At 50.3% G+C, this 19,408-nt stretch overlaps 6 protein-coding genes across 6 annotated transcripts; 3 read left to right on the top strand and 3 right to left on the bottom strand.

Annotated features, from left to right (window-relative positions):
- Positions 1-120: 120 nt before the first annotated feature.
- On the bottom strand, positions 121-1,681 carry N7484_000633 (casein kinase 1 family protein; the record flags this gene model as incomplete). The annotated part of the gene is made up of 4 exons (XM_057111054.1): positions 121-217; positions 356-1,376; positions 1,441-1,513; positions 1,670-1,681. The coding sequence occupies 4 exons, from the start codon at positions 1,679-1,681 to the stop codon at positions 121-123; spliced, it is 1,203 nt and encodes a 400-aa protein (XP_056978280.1).
- Positions 1,682-3,366: 1,685 nt separating this feature from the next.
- N7484_000634 (putative cell polarity protein (Tea1)) lies at positions 3,367-7,928 on the bottom strand (the record flags this gene model as incomplete). The annotated part of the gene is made up of 3 exons (XM_057111055.1): positions 3,367-7,172; positions 7,226-7,619; positions 7,677-7,928. 3 exons carry the CDS (start codon positions 7,926-7,928, stop codon positions 3,367-3,369), a joined length of 4,452 nt encoding a protein of 1,483 aa, XP_056978281.1.
- Positions 7,929-9,936: 2,008 nt separating this feature from the next.
- Positions 9,937-14,553, top strand: N7484_000635 (ubiquitin-binding TORC1 subunit KOG1; the record flags this gene model as incomplete). The annotated part of the gene is made up of 7 exons (XM_057111056.1): positions 9,937-10,392; positions 10,461-12,963; positions 12,987-13,180; positions 13,256-13,506; positions 13,561-13,894; positions 13,964-14,301; positions 14,364-14,553. 7 exons carry the CDS (start codon positions 9,937-9,939, stop codon positions 14,551-14,553), a joined length of 4,266 nt encoding a protein of 1,421 aa, XP_056978282.1.
- Positions 14,554-15,568: 1,015 nt separating this feature from the next.
- N7484_000636 (GPI anchored serine-threonine rich family protein) lies at positions 15,569-16,223 on the top strand (the record flags this gene model as incomplete). The annotated part of the gene is made up of 2 exons (XM_057111057.1): positions 15,569-15,791; positions 15,889-16,223. The coding sequence occupies 2 exons, from the start codon at positions 15,569-15,571 to the stop codon at positions 16,221-16,223; spliced, it is 558 nt and encodes a 185-aa protein (XP_056978283.1).
- A 6-nt stretch (positions 16,224-16,229) lies between these two features.
- On the bottom strand, positions 16,230-16,719 carry N7484_000637 (uncharacterized protein; the record flags this gene model as incomplete). Its single annotated transcript, XM_057111058.1, has 2 exons — positions 16,230-16,634; positions 16,699-16,719. 2 exons carry the CDS (start codon positions 16,717-16,719, stop codon positions 16,230-16,232), a joined length of 426 nt encoding a protein of 141 aa, XP_056978284.1.
- A 765-nt stretch (positions 16,720-17,484) lies between these two features.
- On the top strand, positions 17,485-19,177 carry N7484_000638 (MFS transporter; the record flags this gene model as incomplete). The annotated part of the gene is made up of 3 exons (XM_057111059.1): positions 17,485-17,699; positions 17,834-18,290; positions 18,347-19,177. 3 exons carry the CDS (start codon positions 17,485-17,487, stop codon positions 19,175-19,177), a joined length of 1,503 nt encoding a protein of 500 aa, XP_056978285.1.
- Positions 19,178-19,408: the final 231 nt, after the last annotated feature.

Raw genomic sequence — 19,408 nt, forward strand, 5'->3', positions numbered from 1 at the left:
GACAGTGGGTGTCCCGGGATTCTTCAAAGGTTGATGTGTGCATGCAGGAGAGGAACGGGGGGAAGCGAGACAAGGAACCAAATCCACCTAACCCCAGAGCTCTCCGCAAATACTCCACTATTAGTACCATTGTGCCCCAGTCCCATCGTCCCGCTTCGAACGGCTACCAGAAGGTCCATAAGCACCTATAGCAGCGCCCTTCGAGGCAGAACGAAGCCTAACGCCGAAGACTATGCGATTAGTCAGATTCAGAACTAAAGGGTCCTCCACGCCAGCGTCACAGAAGAAAAACACCAAACGTAAGAGGGAAAAGAGAAGGGGTTCCCTACTCGGAACCAGGTTTCAAAGTACTCACATCCTGTCACTTCCTCCCACGGCACGGTTGGTGTCCGGAGTGTTGTCGAGGGTGCCGCGGTCAATGACCTTGCGGCGCTGGCCCGAGATGGCACTGGGCTTAGCGGCGGCGCCACCGGCCATGGGACCGGCAGCAGCAGCACCCTGGCGGCGAGCGGCCTCCTCATCCTTGTCCTTCTTAGTGGCATCCACGATCATGGCGGCGTTCTTCTGGTACTTGTAGACGGTCCAGTCGAACACGTAGTCGTACTGGAACGACTCACGGACGAAGAGATCGCGGAAGATCTTACGAAGGTAGGAGTAATCCGGCTTGTCGTCGAAGCGGAGCGAACGAGTGTAGTTAAGGTAGATGGCGAACTCGTTGGGGAAGCCGCGGCAGAGAACCTCGGTGGGGGTAGTCATCTTCTTCTCCATGATGCGGTCGTACTTCTGCTTCTTGGTAGCAGCCTTGAGGCCCTGCCAGGGAAGAGAGCCACGGCAGAAGTAGAGCATCACGTAACCGAGAGACTCCATGTCATCACGGCGAGATTGCTCCACACCCAAGTGGGTGTTGATACTGGCATAACGAGCAGTACCAGTGAGGTTCTTATTCTCACGGTACGGAATGTGGAAGTGGGTCTTGGGATCGCGGTACTTCTTAGCCAGACCGAAATCGATCACATTTACTTGGTTGCCGCGCTTGCCGATACCCATGAGGAAGTTGTCGGGTTTGATATCACGGTGGATGAAGGACTTGGCGTGGATGTACTCGATGCGGGAGATAAGCTGGTCGGCGAGAAGGAGAACGGTCTTGAGCGAAAATTTGCGGTTGCAGAAGTTGAACAGGTCTTCCAGACTGGGCCCCAACAGATCGATAACCATGGCATTGTAGTCACACTCAGTACCGAACCAGCGGACGAAGGGGATACCGACACCGCCGGCAAGAGACTTGTAGACACGAGCCTCATATTCGAGCTGGGGGTGCTTGGCCTTGACACTCTCAAGCTTGATGGCGATCTCCTCACCGGAGATAATATTTGTGCCTAACAGTACAAAATCAGCCCCTGTTGACCAGAAGATCACCGAGATCTGATTTAGAATACATACCAAGGTAGATGTCACCGAAACTGCCGCTTCCGATCTTACGGCCAATGCGGTACTTGTTACCAACACGCAAATCCTGTGTATGATGTCAGCACCTGCTGACACTCGACAGAGGCAAGTTCGACGCGTTTTTGAGATAAAGAGCCCCTTTCCAACGGGTTGGGCGATGATCGACACAGGGACGCGGGGATGTGACGGAAAAAAGGGGCGTTAAGGGAGATTGGGCACTCACCATGGTCGTCATCCTGGATGGATTGGAGTGGCACAGCGATTAGCCGTGCAGAACGATTTGAAAGCTATCAGTGTCACTGGTTAGAGCGGATCGAAGACGTTTTTCACAGAAAATAGAGTAGGATGGCCACGGGGAAGAGCGTGGTCGATGAAAGGTGGTACAGGGTCAAAAGCAAAGAAGAATTGAAATTGAGGGGGCGCCTATCTTAGCCTCAAGCCTAAGGCGTAAACGGGCGCCGATGTGGCCAACACGAGGATTGTTGGGCCCTCACAGGCAGCCACAAAAGGGGTGACAAAAAAACAAAAGATTGGGCATATCAAGAAAGCTCGGGAATAGAAGGAATATGAGATCAAAATATGAGAGAGGAGGGCCATACCTAGAACGCAGATAAGGATCAAAGATGTCCAATGCCGACCGTACGGAAGCCGGATAGAGGGGGAAAGGGACAAGCAGGTGGGACACGGAGGTCAGGAGAAAGAAAAGAAGATGCCGATAAAGTCCAGAAGAGTCCTGGACTAAACACCTTAAAGAGGGATGAGGAGGAAGAGAAAGGAGAAAGAGGGGGGGGGGGGAAGTCGGTGTAAATAATTTTATTAGCGAAAGGCAGGTGGCTGAACAGTGACCTGCAGAGTACAGGGAGCCGCTAGGGATTTCTTGTGACGCCCGAGGTACCTGCCCCGTCACTTTTGCGCGAATTTATTTTACTAGTTGTTTTAACTTCATTTTATTGCATGATATGTAGAATTACTATTGTCTTTTCTTCCTGGATTTTTAAGTCAAATTTGAGGCTTTGAATGTCGGGCTCGGCACTTCCCTTATGTCCAGATATCCGATATACGCGCTCAGCTGACACTGGGATGCAAAACCTGAAAGTTGCCTTTAACAGATTAGCTGGGGTACGTCTACTTAAGTAGGTGATAGGTGCTTGCATAGATTCTATTAATATCTTTCCCATCCATTCATACAATTCCAGATCTAGACCCTGAATATGGCCCCTTCCATATCTCTAATGTTCTCTCCCAATACTGCCCAATGAAGGTACTGTCGATTCATGTCTCGGCTGGGCCCCAACCTCGGAAGCTACCTAGATTTGGAGTGGTGCCGTGAAATAGATTTGTTTGGCCTTACTGCATCCAAGCTGCATGGGGCCAAATGCGACCTACCGCGGCCGGGGTAGCATAGCGAGCAAATCAGATCCCGGGATTTCATGCTACTATAATCTACAATCTATACGCGAGGGCTTGGCTTTCGACAGGGGCTTGGAAAAGCAACGTGGATCTTCTTCATAGAATAATTGACAATTGCTGACTATTAGTAGACGGCGAATTCGTGGATGTGTTGATGGTACAGCCAGAGTCCAATAAACATCGGGAAACCGGGGTATAAAAGGAAGAAAAAAAACAACAAGGGGATAAAGAGAGACGAAAGGCAAGAGTAGGAGAACAAGAGTAAAGGACATCCAAAAGCAAAACAAACGAAGGGAATCCCGTCCCTTATGGCCGATCGGAGAAAAAGAATTCAAATCACAAAAATAAAACGGAAACAGTGGGAGAGACCAGGGGGAACCTTTCATATCATGCAAGGATCATGCTTCGCGAAATGACAAAGAAGAACGAAGTGGCAGAATACATGTGCAAAGCGCTCAGAGAATTGCAGACGGACATATCTCAGAACATGGTCGTAGAATGGGGAGTTGCTTAGATGACGTTGGCCGCACCGGTGCCAGCCATTGTCTTCGGCTTATTGCCAGTGCGCTCTTCTTCATCCAAGCGCCGACGCCACTCCGCCAGGCTGTCGTTCATCATGGCAGGGCCGTGGCTGTCCTCTTTGGTCGGGGTGCGTTCCATGTCCATCTGGCTGCTGAGACGGTAGTTGCGGTTGGTGCTTTCCCAGTGGCTGCGAAGAGTCTCGAGCTCATTGGCGAGGGAGTCGAGAGCCATGGACCCACGGTTGTCGGGGAATGAGGTTGAGTCTTGGGAGACATTGCTGTCAGCTCGGCCTCGGCCACCAGCGGTGTTGCTAGAGGCGTTGCTATGACTGCGGGAGATCCCGTTGGTACCTTGGATGAGCTGAGACTGGCGGCGGTAGTGACCCACCGAGGTCTCAACTTGCTGTAAGAGCATGTTCACCTTTTGCTCGGCATCGGAGGCCCGGGTCTCCAGGTGGACATTTTCTTGCTTGAACTGCTCTAGTTCGGCACGTGTGCGCTCGGCGGTAGCCATCAGTTCTTGTTTGATGCGATCGTGCTCAGCCAGCGATTTCTCCTTCTCAGCACCAGCCAAAGCAAGTTGCTCCCTCAGTTGGGTAACTTGGCTCTCAAGATTCTCGATTGAGAATGAGGTGTTCCGCTCCAGGTCGGCCATGGACTTCTGAAGTTGGGAGCGCTCAATTTCCCATTCAGCTGAGCCCCCGGACTGATTGCCATCTTCAATGCTCTTGTTAGCAGTTTCTAACTCAGACTGCATCTTAGCATTCTGAGCCTTGTATCGACTCAGTTCATCCTTCATGCGCTTCAACATTTTCTCGGTGCCCTTCACGTAGTGAACGGCTGATTGGTAGTCGTTCTCAAGCTGCTCCAGCTTCTCTCGGAACGCCCGGTCAGCTTCTTGCTCCCGGGATTCAAATGTAGATTTCAGATCATCATGAGCCTTCATACTGTTCGACAGCTGTTGTTCCAGCTCACGCAGCCGGGTCTGTTCAGGGGTTCCGAAGCGGGATCCTGGCGACTCAAGGCGGGGTGACCGGCGAGTATCGGGATTCACGCCACGCTCACCCAAGAGGTCCTTCAAAGCCGCATGCTGGATGTTCAAGGCGCCGGCCTCTCGCTGATGAGAATCAAGCTGGGCCTTCAAGTCCCTGCTTTCAGCGGTGGCTGCCTGGCTTTCCTTCATGGCTGTCTGCAGTTGTCGGCGTAGCTGTAGCCCCTCCCGACTAGCCTGCTCCTGGTATGCTTCGAGGCCAGCGATCCGCTCCTCGGCACGACGCAACTTCTCAGTTGCAGAATCGGCTGCAGCCTGATTGGCCTTGGCCAGAGTACTAGACCTTTCAATCTGGGCCTCCAAGGCGGCCACACGCTGGTCAGCGCGAGATCGGATGGATGCATCAAGATCAGCTGACCCGGCACGCTCAAGACCTGAGACGAAAGCCAGCTTGTGGGTTTCAGCTTCCTTAGCATGGCTCTCAGCCAACTCTTCAGCCTCACGCAGTCGGCGAGTTGTATTCTCCAACTCGGTAGTTCGCTCCTCATGTTCGGATCGGAGCTGCAAGAGCTTCCTCTCTAGGCCTTCCCGACGCTCTCTTTCCTCCTCCAACCGCTTCTCGAGAATTGCGGTCTTTGCAGCAGAGGCACCAACCGCTTCTTTCAATGTACTGAAGTTGTTATTGAAGTCGGCCAGACGGCCAGAGTATTCCTCAACCTGATAAAGAAGCTCTTCCTTATCAAGAACCAGTTGCTTCAATGAAGCCTCAGCTTCCGCACGCAATAGCGCCTCTTCACGGGAAGAAGCTTCCGCCTGGTGCAACTCTGCACGCAGATTCTCTGCCTCCAGAGCGTTGCTCTGCATCTCAAGCTCTGCCAAGCGTTTGCGGGTAGCCTCGTTGGTGTCTTCTGCCAACTCTTTAGCCTGCTTCTCCTGTTGAAGCTCGGTGGTCAGCACATCGAGTCTCGCTTTGAGTTCAGACTGGGATGCCAGAGCCAATGCAAGACGGCGGCCCATGTCGGTTGGGCGTTCGCCGTCCTCGCCTTCCCGGGAAACCTCAGGTTGCGGAGTTCCACGCTGGCTGCCGCCGTGGGCAGCAAGCCTAGCACGGGAGTAAGCCGCTTCGCTGACAGCCACATCACGTTGATGCTCGACTTCTGCAATGCGCTTGGATGCGATGGCAGCTTGTCTGTCAACAGTGGCTTGCATTTTAGCCAGTTCAGCTCTCATGCCTAGGAATGCCTCGACTAGCGGGCGGTCTTCGTCATTCAATGAATCCCTTGCACGCTCATCGATAGCAGGACTGCTGGAAGGATTTGGCACATAGCCACCCTTTCTCGCCAGGGCTAATTCAGAAGCGTACCAGGCATTCCGGGCCTTGGCAGACTCCAGTTCTTTGATCAAGGCCTCTTGATGGGGAGTCAGCCTTGGTGAGCGAGGTTCGTCACCCAACGTCTTGGAGTTGCGGAAGCTTCGAGCCTCGATAGAACCATCAATGCTAACCTGGCGGCCTAGCACAGACTCTTCTGCGCTGTCCATTGAACCACGCTGCCGTTGTGAACGCAGTGAACGTTGACGGCCTGGGGTGGTAATCATTGGAGCGGCCTCACCAGCTTCCATTGCCTTGGCAGCTATTTTTTGTTGCTGTTGAGTGGGAGTACGCTGACCGCTGGATGCCTGAGAGTCCATAGCTATCTCTTTAGCCACCGGAGACTCCGTGCCTCTATCGGCATTGGCTACCCGTACATCGACTGTGCCTGTGTACCCACGATCCATCTTTGTCGGGGTTTTGGCGCGAGGGTTCATCGCAGGCTGAGGTCCATTAGCTCGAGGGCCGGGAGAAGGAGCCTGTCCCGGGGGAGGCGGTCCAGAAGGCGCTTGCGCAATTGAGGCGCGTGGAAGGCGAGAGCCCGGCCCCGGTCCAAGGTTGGGATTAGATCCGTAATCGCCCTGTCTGCTACCCATGGGCTGAATCAAGCTTTCACGAGACGGTGTTGGGCCACGACGCGACTGGTCAGGCGTGGCACTTTGAGCCTCTCGAGATGTTCGGCCTGAGGGAGGTCCTTGTTTGTCGAGACTGACTTTCCTTCCGTTTGGAACAGCGCTGCGTTCAGATGTTCCTGAATCATTGGGGTATCGGATCTTAGATGTATCGAGAATATATGCCATGCTCAGCTCATTGGCATCACGGGGAGCGGAGCTAGGTTCACCAGCCATGACGATAATCTGCTTTCCAAACGCCGTCATGCTATGACCGGATCTAGGAGATGGAGCCGGCCCCATGTTCTGGAAGGAGTACCAGCGTCGAGAGGAAATACGGAAGGCCGAAAGATCACCCAAGTCAATTCCTTCATCGGTCCGGCCGCCAAACACATACATCACATCACCCACCAAGGCAGCTGCATGGCCCTCTCGCGGAGTTGGGATGAATCCGACACAGTCAATTTCGGCCCATGCGCTAGCACGAGGATCGTAACACCAGACGTCGTTGAACCACCGCACACCGTTGGTTCCTCCAAATAGGTAAAGCTTGTCATTGTGACTGACAATGGTGTGGTTAGTTCGGGCCGCAGGGATTTGACCTTCAGGAGGTCCACCTTCGTGGCTGTTTTGCACGAGAACCTCCCACTTGTTGGATGGGTTCTGTAGCTGATTCAAATCAAAGGCAATCAAATCATTGAAGAAAAATCCTTCAACCTGACCACCAAACACGTAGAGCTTTGAGCCCAAGATATTCAGAGTGTGACCATACCGTCCAGCGGGGCGAGGTCCGGGTGGTATCGCACGAGACCATTGCCGAGATGCTAGAAACGGTGTTAGTGCAAATTTACGAGGAGAAACGCGAAAAATAACATACAAGTATTTAGGAGGTATAGTGTGTCATCCAATGCATCCGTCTCGTTGATCTTGGTGTCTCCTCCAAACACGATACACGCATTCCCAACAAGCAAACTAGCGTGGCCAACCCGAGGTCCTGGACCTTCGGAGACGGTCGCAATTTGGAAGCAGGACAAGCTCCCACCACTGCTCTCGATCATCCACAAATCTCCCTTGACGGTGGACCCATCCACCAGTCCACCCATCATGTAGATATCTCCCTCCTTGGACGCAACGGCATTGATGGCGGCTCCATATCGTGGAAATGGTGTTGTTTGCGGGGAAGCGAAGTTCAGGCGTCGTTGTGACCATGGATAGAGGGATGAGTTAGGGCTCTGCGGGCCCCCATTAGGGCCTTGTTGTGATCGTTGGGCCTGGAAAGAGGGTTCATCAGGAACTGCCATTTCACCATTGCCAACCGGCAAGCTTACCTGTGATTCGGACTCCGCTCTCTGGCGCGGTCTGACGGGATCTGGGCTCGTGGGGCTGGCCGCGGAATTTAAGGAGTTGTTGTAGCTGCTGCTGGGGGTTGGGGTCTGAGAGAAGCTTCCCTCGCCTTTGACCCCATTGGTCATGGCAGACGGTCCATTGGACGGGGCACCTTCGGAAGTGTGGACGTTCCTGGTCGCAGGAGGAAGCGCCGCCCCCTGTTGGTTTTTCTTGGATTTAAACAAAAAGGCCATCGTTAAAGGTCGTATTCAGTCGTGCACGGCGCAATTTGGGTGGAATTCTGCGGCCAGAATTCGGGTGCGCCGGCGCCGGTGTTGCGTTCGTTCGGAGTCCCAGCACCGGATTGTTTGTCGGCGTAATCGGAGGTGTATGTAGATTCAAGGGTGAGACCGAAAGAGACCAGAGTGTGTTTTCAAAGATGGTGTGGAGTTCGGAACCAGGAACCACAAGGAACCGTAGAAAGGTATTCCATCCACCGAGCCAAGGAAAAAAAAATTAATAGGCCAGGGGTCGGGCGGGATAGCGGGATCAAACACGAGAGCGATTGACGATCCTGGACATCAAGACCGGGTTCGACTTCGAGAGAATAAAAACAAAGGCCAGCAAAGAGAAAAGGGGGCCAAGCAAAAGCGAAGATGAGAAGAGAGGATTCAATTTCCCTGGCGGAGATGGTCTAATCGAACTAGTCTTAGTGTATGGGGAACAGGCTGCATACTCAGGGGCACTCCAACGGCCTTTGTGTGTCAACATTCCAAGTCTGCCAGCCCCCGGTCGTCATGGCGAAGTGGGAATTGTGGCTGTCACTTTCCTCGTGCTAGTCTTTGAATTCTTTTTTATCTTGCATCTGACTTAGAGCAAGTTTGGGAAAGAGACCATTCAATGAACGCCATTGGGGCCACCATTCCATGGTAAATCGGAATGAGATACCAAGTAGATATTGAGGAGCTGAGGTATTCTATGATATTTGGCTACTTCTACATAGGGAACTATAACAATAGTGCAGTCTAAGTGAATGCATCAAGTCTACACTGTACAAGGGCAGGGAAACATGAAACTCGACTTTGAGAAGTGCTATAATTAAGCCGCGGGGCTGGCTTTTCGGTAGAGAAAGCAACCGCCAATTGCTGTAGCGCACGCCCCCGAAGCCCACACGGCGATCCACCCCCCACAACGTGCAGGGAACCTACCCAGAACAGGTCCCACGCATGAAAGGGGTCTACGTCACATCTCTCAAGTATATACAAAGAACAATGTTTGTATTTTTTGACTGCTGGCAATATTCGGGGCGCAATAATCGGAAAATACACCGAGATAAACAAGGAATTCCCTCGAAGTTTAGGGTTTCGGTTACGGTATGCTGACTACACCACAGAAGGGGTGTTGATCTCTAAGTTAGACTTTCTGCTCTCTGGGTCTGAGGCGATGGTTCATTCCAGGGTACAGATGACCTGGATCGAATGTATCACGCTCATTGTCTCTACCTCCAGTGAAACCTCTTAATGTATCGTGTACATCATGATCTCCAGTCTGAGACAATGTGTTCATCGATCTCTCGGCAGGGAGCAATCATAACATGCAATTTACCTGATATCATATTTCCTAGACTGGATTTCATTATTGGTCAATGACTCCGAGGCTCCCAATTTCCTGTGTTTTAAAGAGTTCTAACAACAGGAGGCTGGCCAGTGTAGCTTGGATGACAAGCAACTATGAACTCCGTCCCGTCGAGGTCTGATGCCCCGAAAATAGCCGTTAGGCTCTACACTAAAGGGAGCAATGATATATTGGAATTGAAAAAACGCGAAATTGTACAATATGTCGCAAATTCAATTCAGAGAAAATTGCAAGCTATCATCGTTTAAGACGTATAAAGCAACTATCGTACTTGTAAAGGCTGTACAAGTGCTGAAGCTCAACTGTCAGAGCTGCGGTTAGTCAGCCGGGGGCGGGGTGCCGATAATCCGGCGAACAGCACCTGGGCACCCGGCACCGAGCCTCGTTGCCGCGTGCGTCTAGATCGCTGGCTTTCCTCCACCTGAGCTTATTACGAGGCGTTTTGAGAGATTTGTCCTGGAATTTGCAACTTCCTGCCTTTCTCTTTGAACGTGGGGGTCTTCTTAATCTTTTGACGTTCATCTTAGTTCGGGCATCTGGGAGGTCTCAGAGCTGCCCATGCTCTTCACCTCCCATCCCCCGCCGTCCTACCTCTCATTCAAGTAACACGATGACCGATACTACAACATGAGGGACCCTACAGCAGAAATGGAACCATCTACTCAACCCTTCGCCACAAATGGGTCATCTGAACCCCGTCGCAATAAATCAGTCCGAGTTGCATTCGGTCCGGACCTGGAAACGACTATTCCCACCCGCGAGCGATCACCAGCACCAATATCTAGCCACCATCGCTCTTTCACCACCGTAGAACAGCGGCAGCCATCAATCACACCCCCTGTTCGACCCCTAAGCTCAGCCGGCGATAATGCGGTCATAGCACCGGATGAGCCGCCGCGGCGGCCGTCTCCTCGCAGATCAGAAAGCAGTCGACCTGCGATGTTAAAGCGGGCAAAAAGCGATTATGGCCCAAGTCGGGTTACATTTGACAAGCCAGCCGGGGAGGACGAGGAAGATTTCGCCATGCGACACGGATGGCAGGAGGAATACACTTCCAGCGAATATCTCAAGATTTTGCACTCGGTAAGCTGAAGCCGATGAAACATAGAGCTAGATTGTTCTGTATCCGAACTAACGCCGGGGGTGGTCAGAATTTCTACATGTATTTCACCGAGAAACGCCACGAGACCAATGGCATCCCCCGAGACCCCGTGGGGAGTTGGCCGAGTCAAGATTGGAGGATGAAGGACCGACTGAAGACCGTATCAGCCGCATTGGCTATTTGCTTGAACATCGGTGTCGATCCTCCCGATGTGGTGAAAACAAACCCGACCTCGAAGCTCGAATGCTGGGTAGATCCTACGTCAACCACGGGTGGCGGTCAAAATAAGATCATGGAACAAATTGGCAAGAAGTTGCAAGAGCAATACGAGACGCTGAGCCTTCGAACAAGATATAAGCAGTATCTGGACCCATCCGTGGATGAGACTAAGAAGTTCTGTATCTCTCTACGTCGGAATGCCAAGGATGAGCGGGTCCTCCTGCATTACAACGGCCATGGAGTTCCTTTGCCGACCCAGTCAGGTGAGATCTGGGTTTTCAACAAGAATTATACTCAGTATATCCCCGTGCCTCTGTACGACCTGCAGTCCTGGCTGGCTGGGCCTAGTCTTTTCGTCTTTGATGTGTCGCATGCGGGAAATATTGTCCAAAATTTCCATACTTTTGTGGAGAAGCATGAGAAAGAGAACATCGAAGCGAAAAAGCGAGATCCTAACGCCGTTGTCCAGAACTATGGCGATTGCATTCTGCTCGCGGCATGCCAGAAGAACGAGTCTCTTCCGACCAATCCAGACCTTCCAGCCGATCTTTTCACCTGCTGTTTGACAACCCCGATTGAAATCGCGCTGCGTTTCTTCATTCTGCAGAATCCTCTGCGGACAGACATTTCCATTGATGATTTCAGAGTTCCCGGTCGCCTTCAGGACCGGCGTAGTCCTCTTGGTGAATTGAACTGGATCTTCACCGCGATCACCGACACAATTGCGTGGAATACGCTTCCTCGTGCATTGTTCAAGAAACTTTTCCGGCAAGATCTCATGGTCGCAGCATTGTTCCGGAACTTCCTTCTGAGCGAACGCATCATGCGTACGTATAAATGTAACCCGATCTCCTCACCCGAACTCCCTGAGACCCATCATCATCCCCTTTGGAAGAGTTGGGACCTTGCCGTGGAGATGGTCCTAGCGCAGCTGCCCGCTTTGATTGATCAAGAAGAGGGCCGCCGCCAATACGAGTATCAGCACTCCACATTCTTTGCTGAGCAACTGACTGCGTTTGAGGTCTATCTTTCATCTGGACCTACGGAGAAAACGCCTCCTGATCAACTCCCCATTGTGCTACAAGTCCTTCTTAGTCAAGCACATCGTCTGCGTGCATTGATCTTGCTTAGCAAGTTCTTGGACTTAGGGCCGTGGGCGGTACACCTTGCCCTTAGCATTGGTATATTCCCTTACGTTGTCAAACTGCTGCAGTCAGCTGCCCAGGAATTGAAGCCAGTCATGGTTTTCATCTGGGCAAGAATCATGGCTGTTGATCACACCGTCCAGAACGACCTTCTCAAGGACAATGGAATTCACTATTTCATCTCCATCTTGAACCCTGCTTCACCCATTCCTGTTGGAAATGCCAGTGAACATCGAGCTATGTGTGCATTTATTGTTTCCATCTTCTGCAAGAACTACCCGCAAGGCCAGAACGTATGTCTGTCTGGTGAATTATTTGACTCGTGTTTGAGACATCTCGGCGATGTTGAGAACCCCCTGCTGCGGCAATGGTCTTGTCTGTGCCTGAGTATGCTTTGGTGCGACTTCCCGGAAGCCAAATGGATGGGAATTCGGTGCGCCGCCCCAGCACGACTCTGCGAGCTGAACTTTGATCCAGTCCCAGAGGTCCGCGCCGCGATGTTGCACGCGGTCACCACTTTCATTGGGATTCCGGATTTGACAGACCAAGTTGCCCAAATTGAAGAGTCACTGGCCCTGGCAGTCTTGCCTATGGCTGCTGATGGCAGTGTTATCGTCAGAAAAGAGCTACTGGTGTTTTTCTCTACCTTTGTCAAGCGTCATCAAAACAAGTTCTTAGTGGCAGCATATGAGGAGCTTCAAAATGAGAAGCGGTCTCTCCAGCGTCGTCTACAGGATTCATCTCCGGCCACTCAAGCAGAATTTCAGAAGACATCTTCGGAATTTGATGCTAAGATACCCCAGCTCTCTCGCAACACCACTTTCGGCACTCTCTGGAAACAAATTTTAATTATATCTGTCGATCCGCACCCTGAAATTGCCCAAGGTGCTGGTGTAATTGTCGATTATATTCACCTTATTCTTCTGGAGTCACCCATGGCGGCTCTCGCTGACAAAATCAGAATCGAGATCTTGGACCTCACCTACCGTTTGTCGCAAAAGCTTCAGGTAGCCGAACGTTCAGAGGCAAAGAAGACAGCCCCTCCCTCTACGCCGCCGTCCGCCAACACAAACCTTTCTAAACAGGAAGGTTATTTATCACTGGGTTTCAAGCGTACAGCAAGCTACGCTGCCTCCCTGAGGAACCTCGCATTTGGCTCGGGATCTGGAGATCCATCATCCGAAAGTAGTGCTCCTTCTTCGCCCACCAAGAGCCGTATGCCCATGACCCCCGTGGCCGTGCTCCACCTGAGTGGACCCGACCTCCTGAGGTGAATGACCATGTCGCTCCTGCCACCGCTTATCACCAAGCCCCTACACCCACATCGCGCGGCTTTCAATCTATAGGTTCAGAGGGGCTTCCTGTTATTCCCCTTAAAAGTAGATTCCTGGACTGGTCAACAGAGGTATATTGAGACTCCTTTGAACACATCGCAAATTTGTTCTACAATATTTATGAACACTTACTCACTGTTGAACAGTATTTCCGGGAACCCCAGATGAAACCCAACGAGCCCGACGAGCCTGGAAGCTCCGATTACAATGAGCGGCTCTGGAGGCGTGGTCGCAACGAGAAAATTATTGCGGAAACCCAGCCTCTCAAAGGAAAGGCAGGTACCAGTCGATGGGATAATTCGGTTGCACTGTTATCAAATAGCAGTCAACCTTCGAGGATGTGCTTTCATCAATTTGAGGATCACATCGCTGTGGCAGACGATCGGGACACCATTGCGTAAGTTTTAGATGACTACAACTGTCCTCGCTATTTACTGACTATTTCCCGCAGTATCTGGGATTGGCAGAGTCACAAGCGTCTTAACCAGTTCTCAAATGGAAACCCAGTCGGATCCAAAATCAACGAAGTTCGATATATCAATGAAGATGATCAGGCCCTTCTGTTGACAGGTTCTTCGGATGGTGTGCTCAAGCTGTTCCGCAATTACGAGTCTGCCAGGGGTATCGAGGTCGTAACGGCATTCCGAGCGCTGCCTGACTTAATACCAAGCAATCGCAACGCAGGCCTTGTACTTGACTGGCAACAAGGGCAGGGAAAGGCCTTGGTGGCAGGTGATGTCAAGGTGATTCGAGTCTGGAATGCAGCTACCGAAGTCTGCACTAATGTAAGATCAACTGTCTTCTTTTTGTCTTATCCATTTCTTGAGTTAAATTCTAACGGTTTACTTCTATAGGATATTCCTGCACGATCCGGGTCCTGCATCACATCCTTGACTTCAGACCAAGTGGCTGGCAACATCTTTGTTGCTGGATTTGGTGATGGCGCTGTTCGTGTATTTGACCAGCGATTGAAGCCCACTACATCTATGGTCAAAGTTTGGCGTGAGCACAAGCAATGGATCACCAATGTCCACATGCAGCGTGGTGGCTTCCGAGAGCTCATCTCTGGTAGTCGTAATGGTGAGATCCGCCTGTGGGATCTCCGTATGAACGATGCGCTTTCCACTATTTATGCCACCAAGGATACTCTCCGTACCTTGAGCGTCCATGAGCACGCTCCTGTCTTCAGCATGTATGTGCTTTCTTTTCGATATCTTCCTTTGTGTTGAGACCAGTAGCTAACTTTCGATCCAGGGGTACAAACCGTCATGAGGTGAAGACGTTTAATGTCGATGGTACATATCTTTCCACCTTCGAACCGTATTCCAGTTTCCTCCATCACAACCGCGCCTCACCCATTGCCACCACTGCATTCCACCCGCATCGCACTATGCTCGCCTGCGCAGCACTGAATGACAACCACATCAATCTTGTTTCTTGTTAGACAAATCCAATTCCTGGATTACCGAAGATTAGCGAATTGTGTTTCTTCATACCCCAAGTTCAATTCTTTTGCCACCCTTTGTGGCGATTTTCTTGTGATATGGCGCTTGGTTGCATCAGCAAATACCTACGGCACTGAACCAACGACTCGAATACTGATACATGGGCGCTCCTTGCTTTCTCTTGTACCTGTGTCTTGAGCTGTTCGCTTGAAATCTCAGAAGATTGAGCGACCTTGTTCATTTTTTCACGATACGAAACATATTCTCTCTTGATGCTTCTTTCCTTGCCCTTTTTCTTTCCTGTTATTCCCTTTGAGTTTTGAATATCCCGCCTCGGTTATGTGGATCGACACGAAGTCTGAAGATGAGGTATCATGGGTACATGCGACTAATTGCTTCGGCTGGCTATCGCAGTCTCTGTTTTCCCTCGGTGACGGTCTTATTTTCTTCTTCCCTGTTCATCATTCTGTGGTAACGCAAAAATGTGTTCATACAATTCATACTTCTCTTCTTGATCTCGAATTATTCCTGCAATAATAATGAACCACTTGTGAGGAGCGTACATGCATGATTGCATCATATGGTACATCGATTATCATCTAAACTTTCATATGCCCCTGCGCCGGGTTGCACTAGTACGGAAACATCGAAGAATGAGCCCGACGAGAACCCAATCACGTCCACAAACATGGCAATTTGGGGAACTCGCTCGGCTCGTATATGCCAAGCTAAGCATTAAACCATTCATTTCAGGAAGCAAACTTGCAAATCCTCGCTCGGTCCCCGGCCGCCGGCCCCCAAACAGCCCGTGTGTGCCCTGAGAATGGATGCAATGAGCCTCATCAGCCCCGGGGAAGTGGATCCTTTCCGTCATTGACCCCCGCTTCTATTTTCATCAGTGGCACTGACTAGAATATTTAAATGATGTCCTTGGCCTCCGAAGCTTGCACTAAACCTCTTTACACTTCAAATTTCATTTCACGTTCTGACTCCCGCGATAAACATAACTACAAAATGCAGTTTGCCTCCTACGCTGTCCTCCTTGCCAGCTTATGTTGTGCAGCCCTCTCCAGTGACAGTTTCGATCGAATTACTCAACCAAGCAAAGGAGAAGTCCTCCAAGCGGGCACAACGTACAACATAAAATGGCACTCTACAAGTTCTGACAATGTCAATCTCATGCTGATGAGCAATAAGAAATCTGAGGACTCTTCTGACTCCTTGAATGTCATTGCAGGTATATCTTCCTAGTTTCAACATGCCCCACCACCGACTATACCTGCTCTATATCCACTACCAAGCTTGACACTGGCATGAGTACTAACTAAATACAGCCATTATCGACGGTACCGTGGGCCACCACTCCTGGAATGTCACAGAAGGCCTTTCCAACAATGAAACATTCTACATTAAAATTGGCTCGGTGGCCGATGTCTCGAATTTTAGCTATTCGCCCGGATTCAAAATTCATTCTAACATTTCGTCGGTGACGGCTACTCCTTCTGCTACTGTTACGGTTTATCCGTCTGCTACGGGGTCTACTACGGCATCGGCTAATGTTACTGAGTCTCCCTCTACCTCGACTTCTACTGCTGGTGGTTTTGCTACATCTGCTCCTGCTCCGCTTGCATTTATTGGGGCTGCGGCTATTGGCATGTTGGTTTTCTAGGTGGCATTATTGTTTTGAAGGGGTGATTATGGCAGGATGCTGAACTGGCTTACGACTGTGCAAGGAACTTAATGATGTATGACTTGAGTTTGTATATGATTTGTTTATAGTCTTGATACCAGTTTGCTTCTTGATACCAGTTTGCTTCTTGATACCAGTTTGCTTCTTGATACCAGTTTGCTTCTTGATACTAGTTTGCTTCTTGATACTAGTTTGCTTCTTGATACTAGTTTGCTTCTTGATACTAGTTTGCTTCTTGATACTAGTTTGCTTCTTGATACTAGTTTGCTTCTTGATACTAGTTTGCTTCTTGATACTAGTTTGCTTCTTGATACTAGTTTGCTTCTTGATACTAGTTTGCTTCTTGATACTAGTTTGCTTCTTGATACCAGTTTGCTTACTTTGCTTTCGCTATGTCTTGTATTTGGATCGAGGGTATTAGTTAGGGCCCTCGGTCAGAGCAGAATAGTCATACCTCCCGTAACCGTTTAGGCATTGACTCACAGAAGGTGAGTCATATCATCGTTGTGCCTCTCAGCATGGAAGATTACCATCTCCTATATATACATACTGGCCCCTGCGCTCAAAGGTAGACCAGCGAGACTGCCCACTAAAAGCGGTCAGGTCTGAGTATCAAATCAAAAGAGGAACGCCAAGTGGCAGATGAAATCTGGTGCGTAGATAGCTAGGGATCTCGAAGTTGAGTTAGGTACCTGTGGGAGCTTATCGTCTTAGGCGTATGTCTATGTATAGACTTAGCGGGGTAGACAACGGGTTTAGGCACGGATATGGCTGTGATAGGTCAATGATACATGCAGGGCTGGGTGGGGCCAGAGAGGAGAAAATATAGCTATGCCGAGGCACTGAGCTAAAGCGATATAATACTTGAACAGACGGTATATACAGACTTGGAAGAGAGTGTGCCTACCAAGAAAATGTCTTTTCAGTATCGTTTATCTGAAGATATAGAGCCAAGTTTGCCGTGGGGCTGTGGGTATAGCGGGGCGTCGGCAACGATAAGTAATCTCTCGGGTTTCCGAGGCCCAGAATCTGCTTAACCGAGACCAATGAGGCTAAGTTGCCGATTTTGCCGTGACATCTGCTTGTTCATGCTCCCAAACAGGGCATTGGTGGGGAAGGATTTTTTCTGCCTGATTCATGGTGGATTTATAAAGAAACCGCTGTCCTCCAATCTCCTGTTTTGAGTGTGGACAACTTTGTATGCTGTATCCAGTAGCACTATTTTGCCAAGGCTGTCAAAATGGGTGGGGTCTTGGAAAATTCGACGGATCCAGTCGAATGGTCCGCCAAAACAGATGTCGAAGCACTGCCTGTGAAGCCCGTTGTCACAGAGAAGGATCACAATCCTGATCTGGTCGATTGGGATGGTCCTGATGATCCTGAAAATCCATTTAATTGGCCTTCTTATAAGAAATGGCGACAGTTAATTTTTATGGCCATTAACACATTCCTGACGTATGTTCCTACTTCCAATGCTTCCCGTTCATGTTTTTACACTCTCCATCTACTATAGTGGATTACATATACACATCCTCTTTGCACTACCATAACTTTCCAATTTTGACTGTACGCGCTAACAAATCACACAGCCCTCTCGCCTCTTCAATGTTCACACCAGGTGTAGCAGATATTCAGAAACAATTCGGCTCCGACAGTACAATGATGGCCTCATTCCTTGTTTCAATCTACGTCCTAGGTTATGTCGTCGGTCCGTTCTTGATTGCGCCGCTATCGGAATTGTATGGGCGCATTCCGCTCTATCACACTTGCAATGTCTTGCTGTTGATTTTCACTATTGCATGTGCCGTCGCGCAGAGCTTGCCCCAACTCCTGGTCTTCCGGCTGCTGGCTGGGATTGCGGGTGTCTGTCCGCTGACAATCGGCTCGGGCACAGTGGCTGATATGGTGTACAAAGAGAAACGTGCCGGTGTCATGGCCATTTGGGCCATGGGCCCGTATATGGGACCGGTCATTGGTCCTGTGGCAGGTGGTTTCTTGGTGGAGGCTGAAGGGTGGAGATGGGTGTTTTGGGTTCTTGCTATTACGGTATGTTTCTATGATTTCTGTCCACGTAAGTATCAAAATGTCTAATGTGGAAATAGATTGGCGTTATTCTCATCGGTACAGTATTCTGCTATAGAGAATCTTATGCGCCGGTGTTACTGCGACGGAAAGCAGCACGACTGCGCAAAGAAACTGGCAACCCTAATCTACGCTCTATTTTTGATGATGGGGCTAGACCCCCTCGTCAAATCTTCTTCTCGGCTCTTTCTCGTCCGATCAAACTGCTATTCACCTCGCCTATCGTCTTTATGATGGCTCTCTTCGCCGCTATCACCTATGGATACCTCTACCTGATGTTCACCACTATGACCTCCATCTTTGAAGATCAATACGGTTTCAATCAGGGTCTCGCAGGCCTAGCCTACCTGGGCTTTGGAGTCGGCTGTTCCCTGGGGCTACTCATCGTTGGACGAACAGTCAACAAAATCGCAGCCAAGCACTCAGCTGAAGGCCGTTTCTCGCCAGAATCTCGTCTCCCACCAATGTTATACGGGTCCTGGGCTATTCCGGTCGGATTATTCTGGTATGGATGGTCTGCACAAGAGAAGGTTCACTGGATCATGCCAATTATCGGCACTGGCATTTTCGGGTTCGGCCTTGTGGCTGTTTTTGCTACTGTCAGTGCCTACCTGGTCGATTCATATGTTCGGTACGCTGCATCCGTGACCGCTGCGAATGTTTTCCTGCGCTCGCTTTTCGGTGCCGTCTTGCCGCTGGCTGGTCCATCAATGTATGATGCGCTTGGATTGGGATGGGGCAACTCGCTGCTGGCGTTTATTGCGCTTGCCATGTGCTTTGTCCCATTCCTATTTGCTAAGTATGGCGCGATGATTCGAACTCACCCACGATTCCAGGTGGAGCTTCGTTAATGCGTCTTGATTCTATATCGATAAATTACGTGATACCCTATAGACTAGACCTTATTCAAAAGTTACATATAATATACACTTTTTTCAGTTATGAAGACCAAGGATAACCGCTGAAAAGCTCAAAGAACTATGCCTCCTATAAGCTTGATGCCGAGCATTCAGTCAAGGTACAAGCCGAGTGCCGAACGTATATCGTGATTACATAATGTATTCGGCAAAGTCATTGTCGTT

This window comes from Penicillium longicatenatum, assembly GCF_028827895.1.
Source record: "Penicillium longicatenatum strain IBT 33135 chromosome Unknown contig_11_segment0_segment0, whole genome shotgun sequence".
Classification (NCBI taxonomy): domain Eukaryota; kingdom Fungi; phylum Ascomycota; class Eurotiomycetes; order Eurotiales; family Aspergillaceae; genus Penicillium; species Penicillium longicatenatum.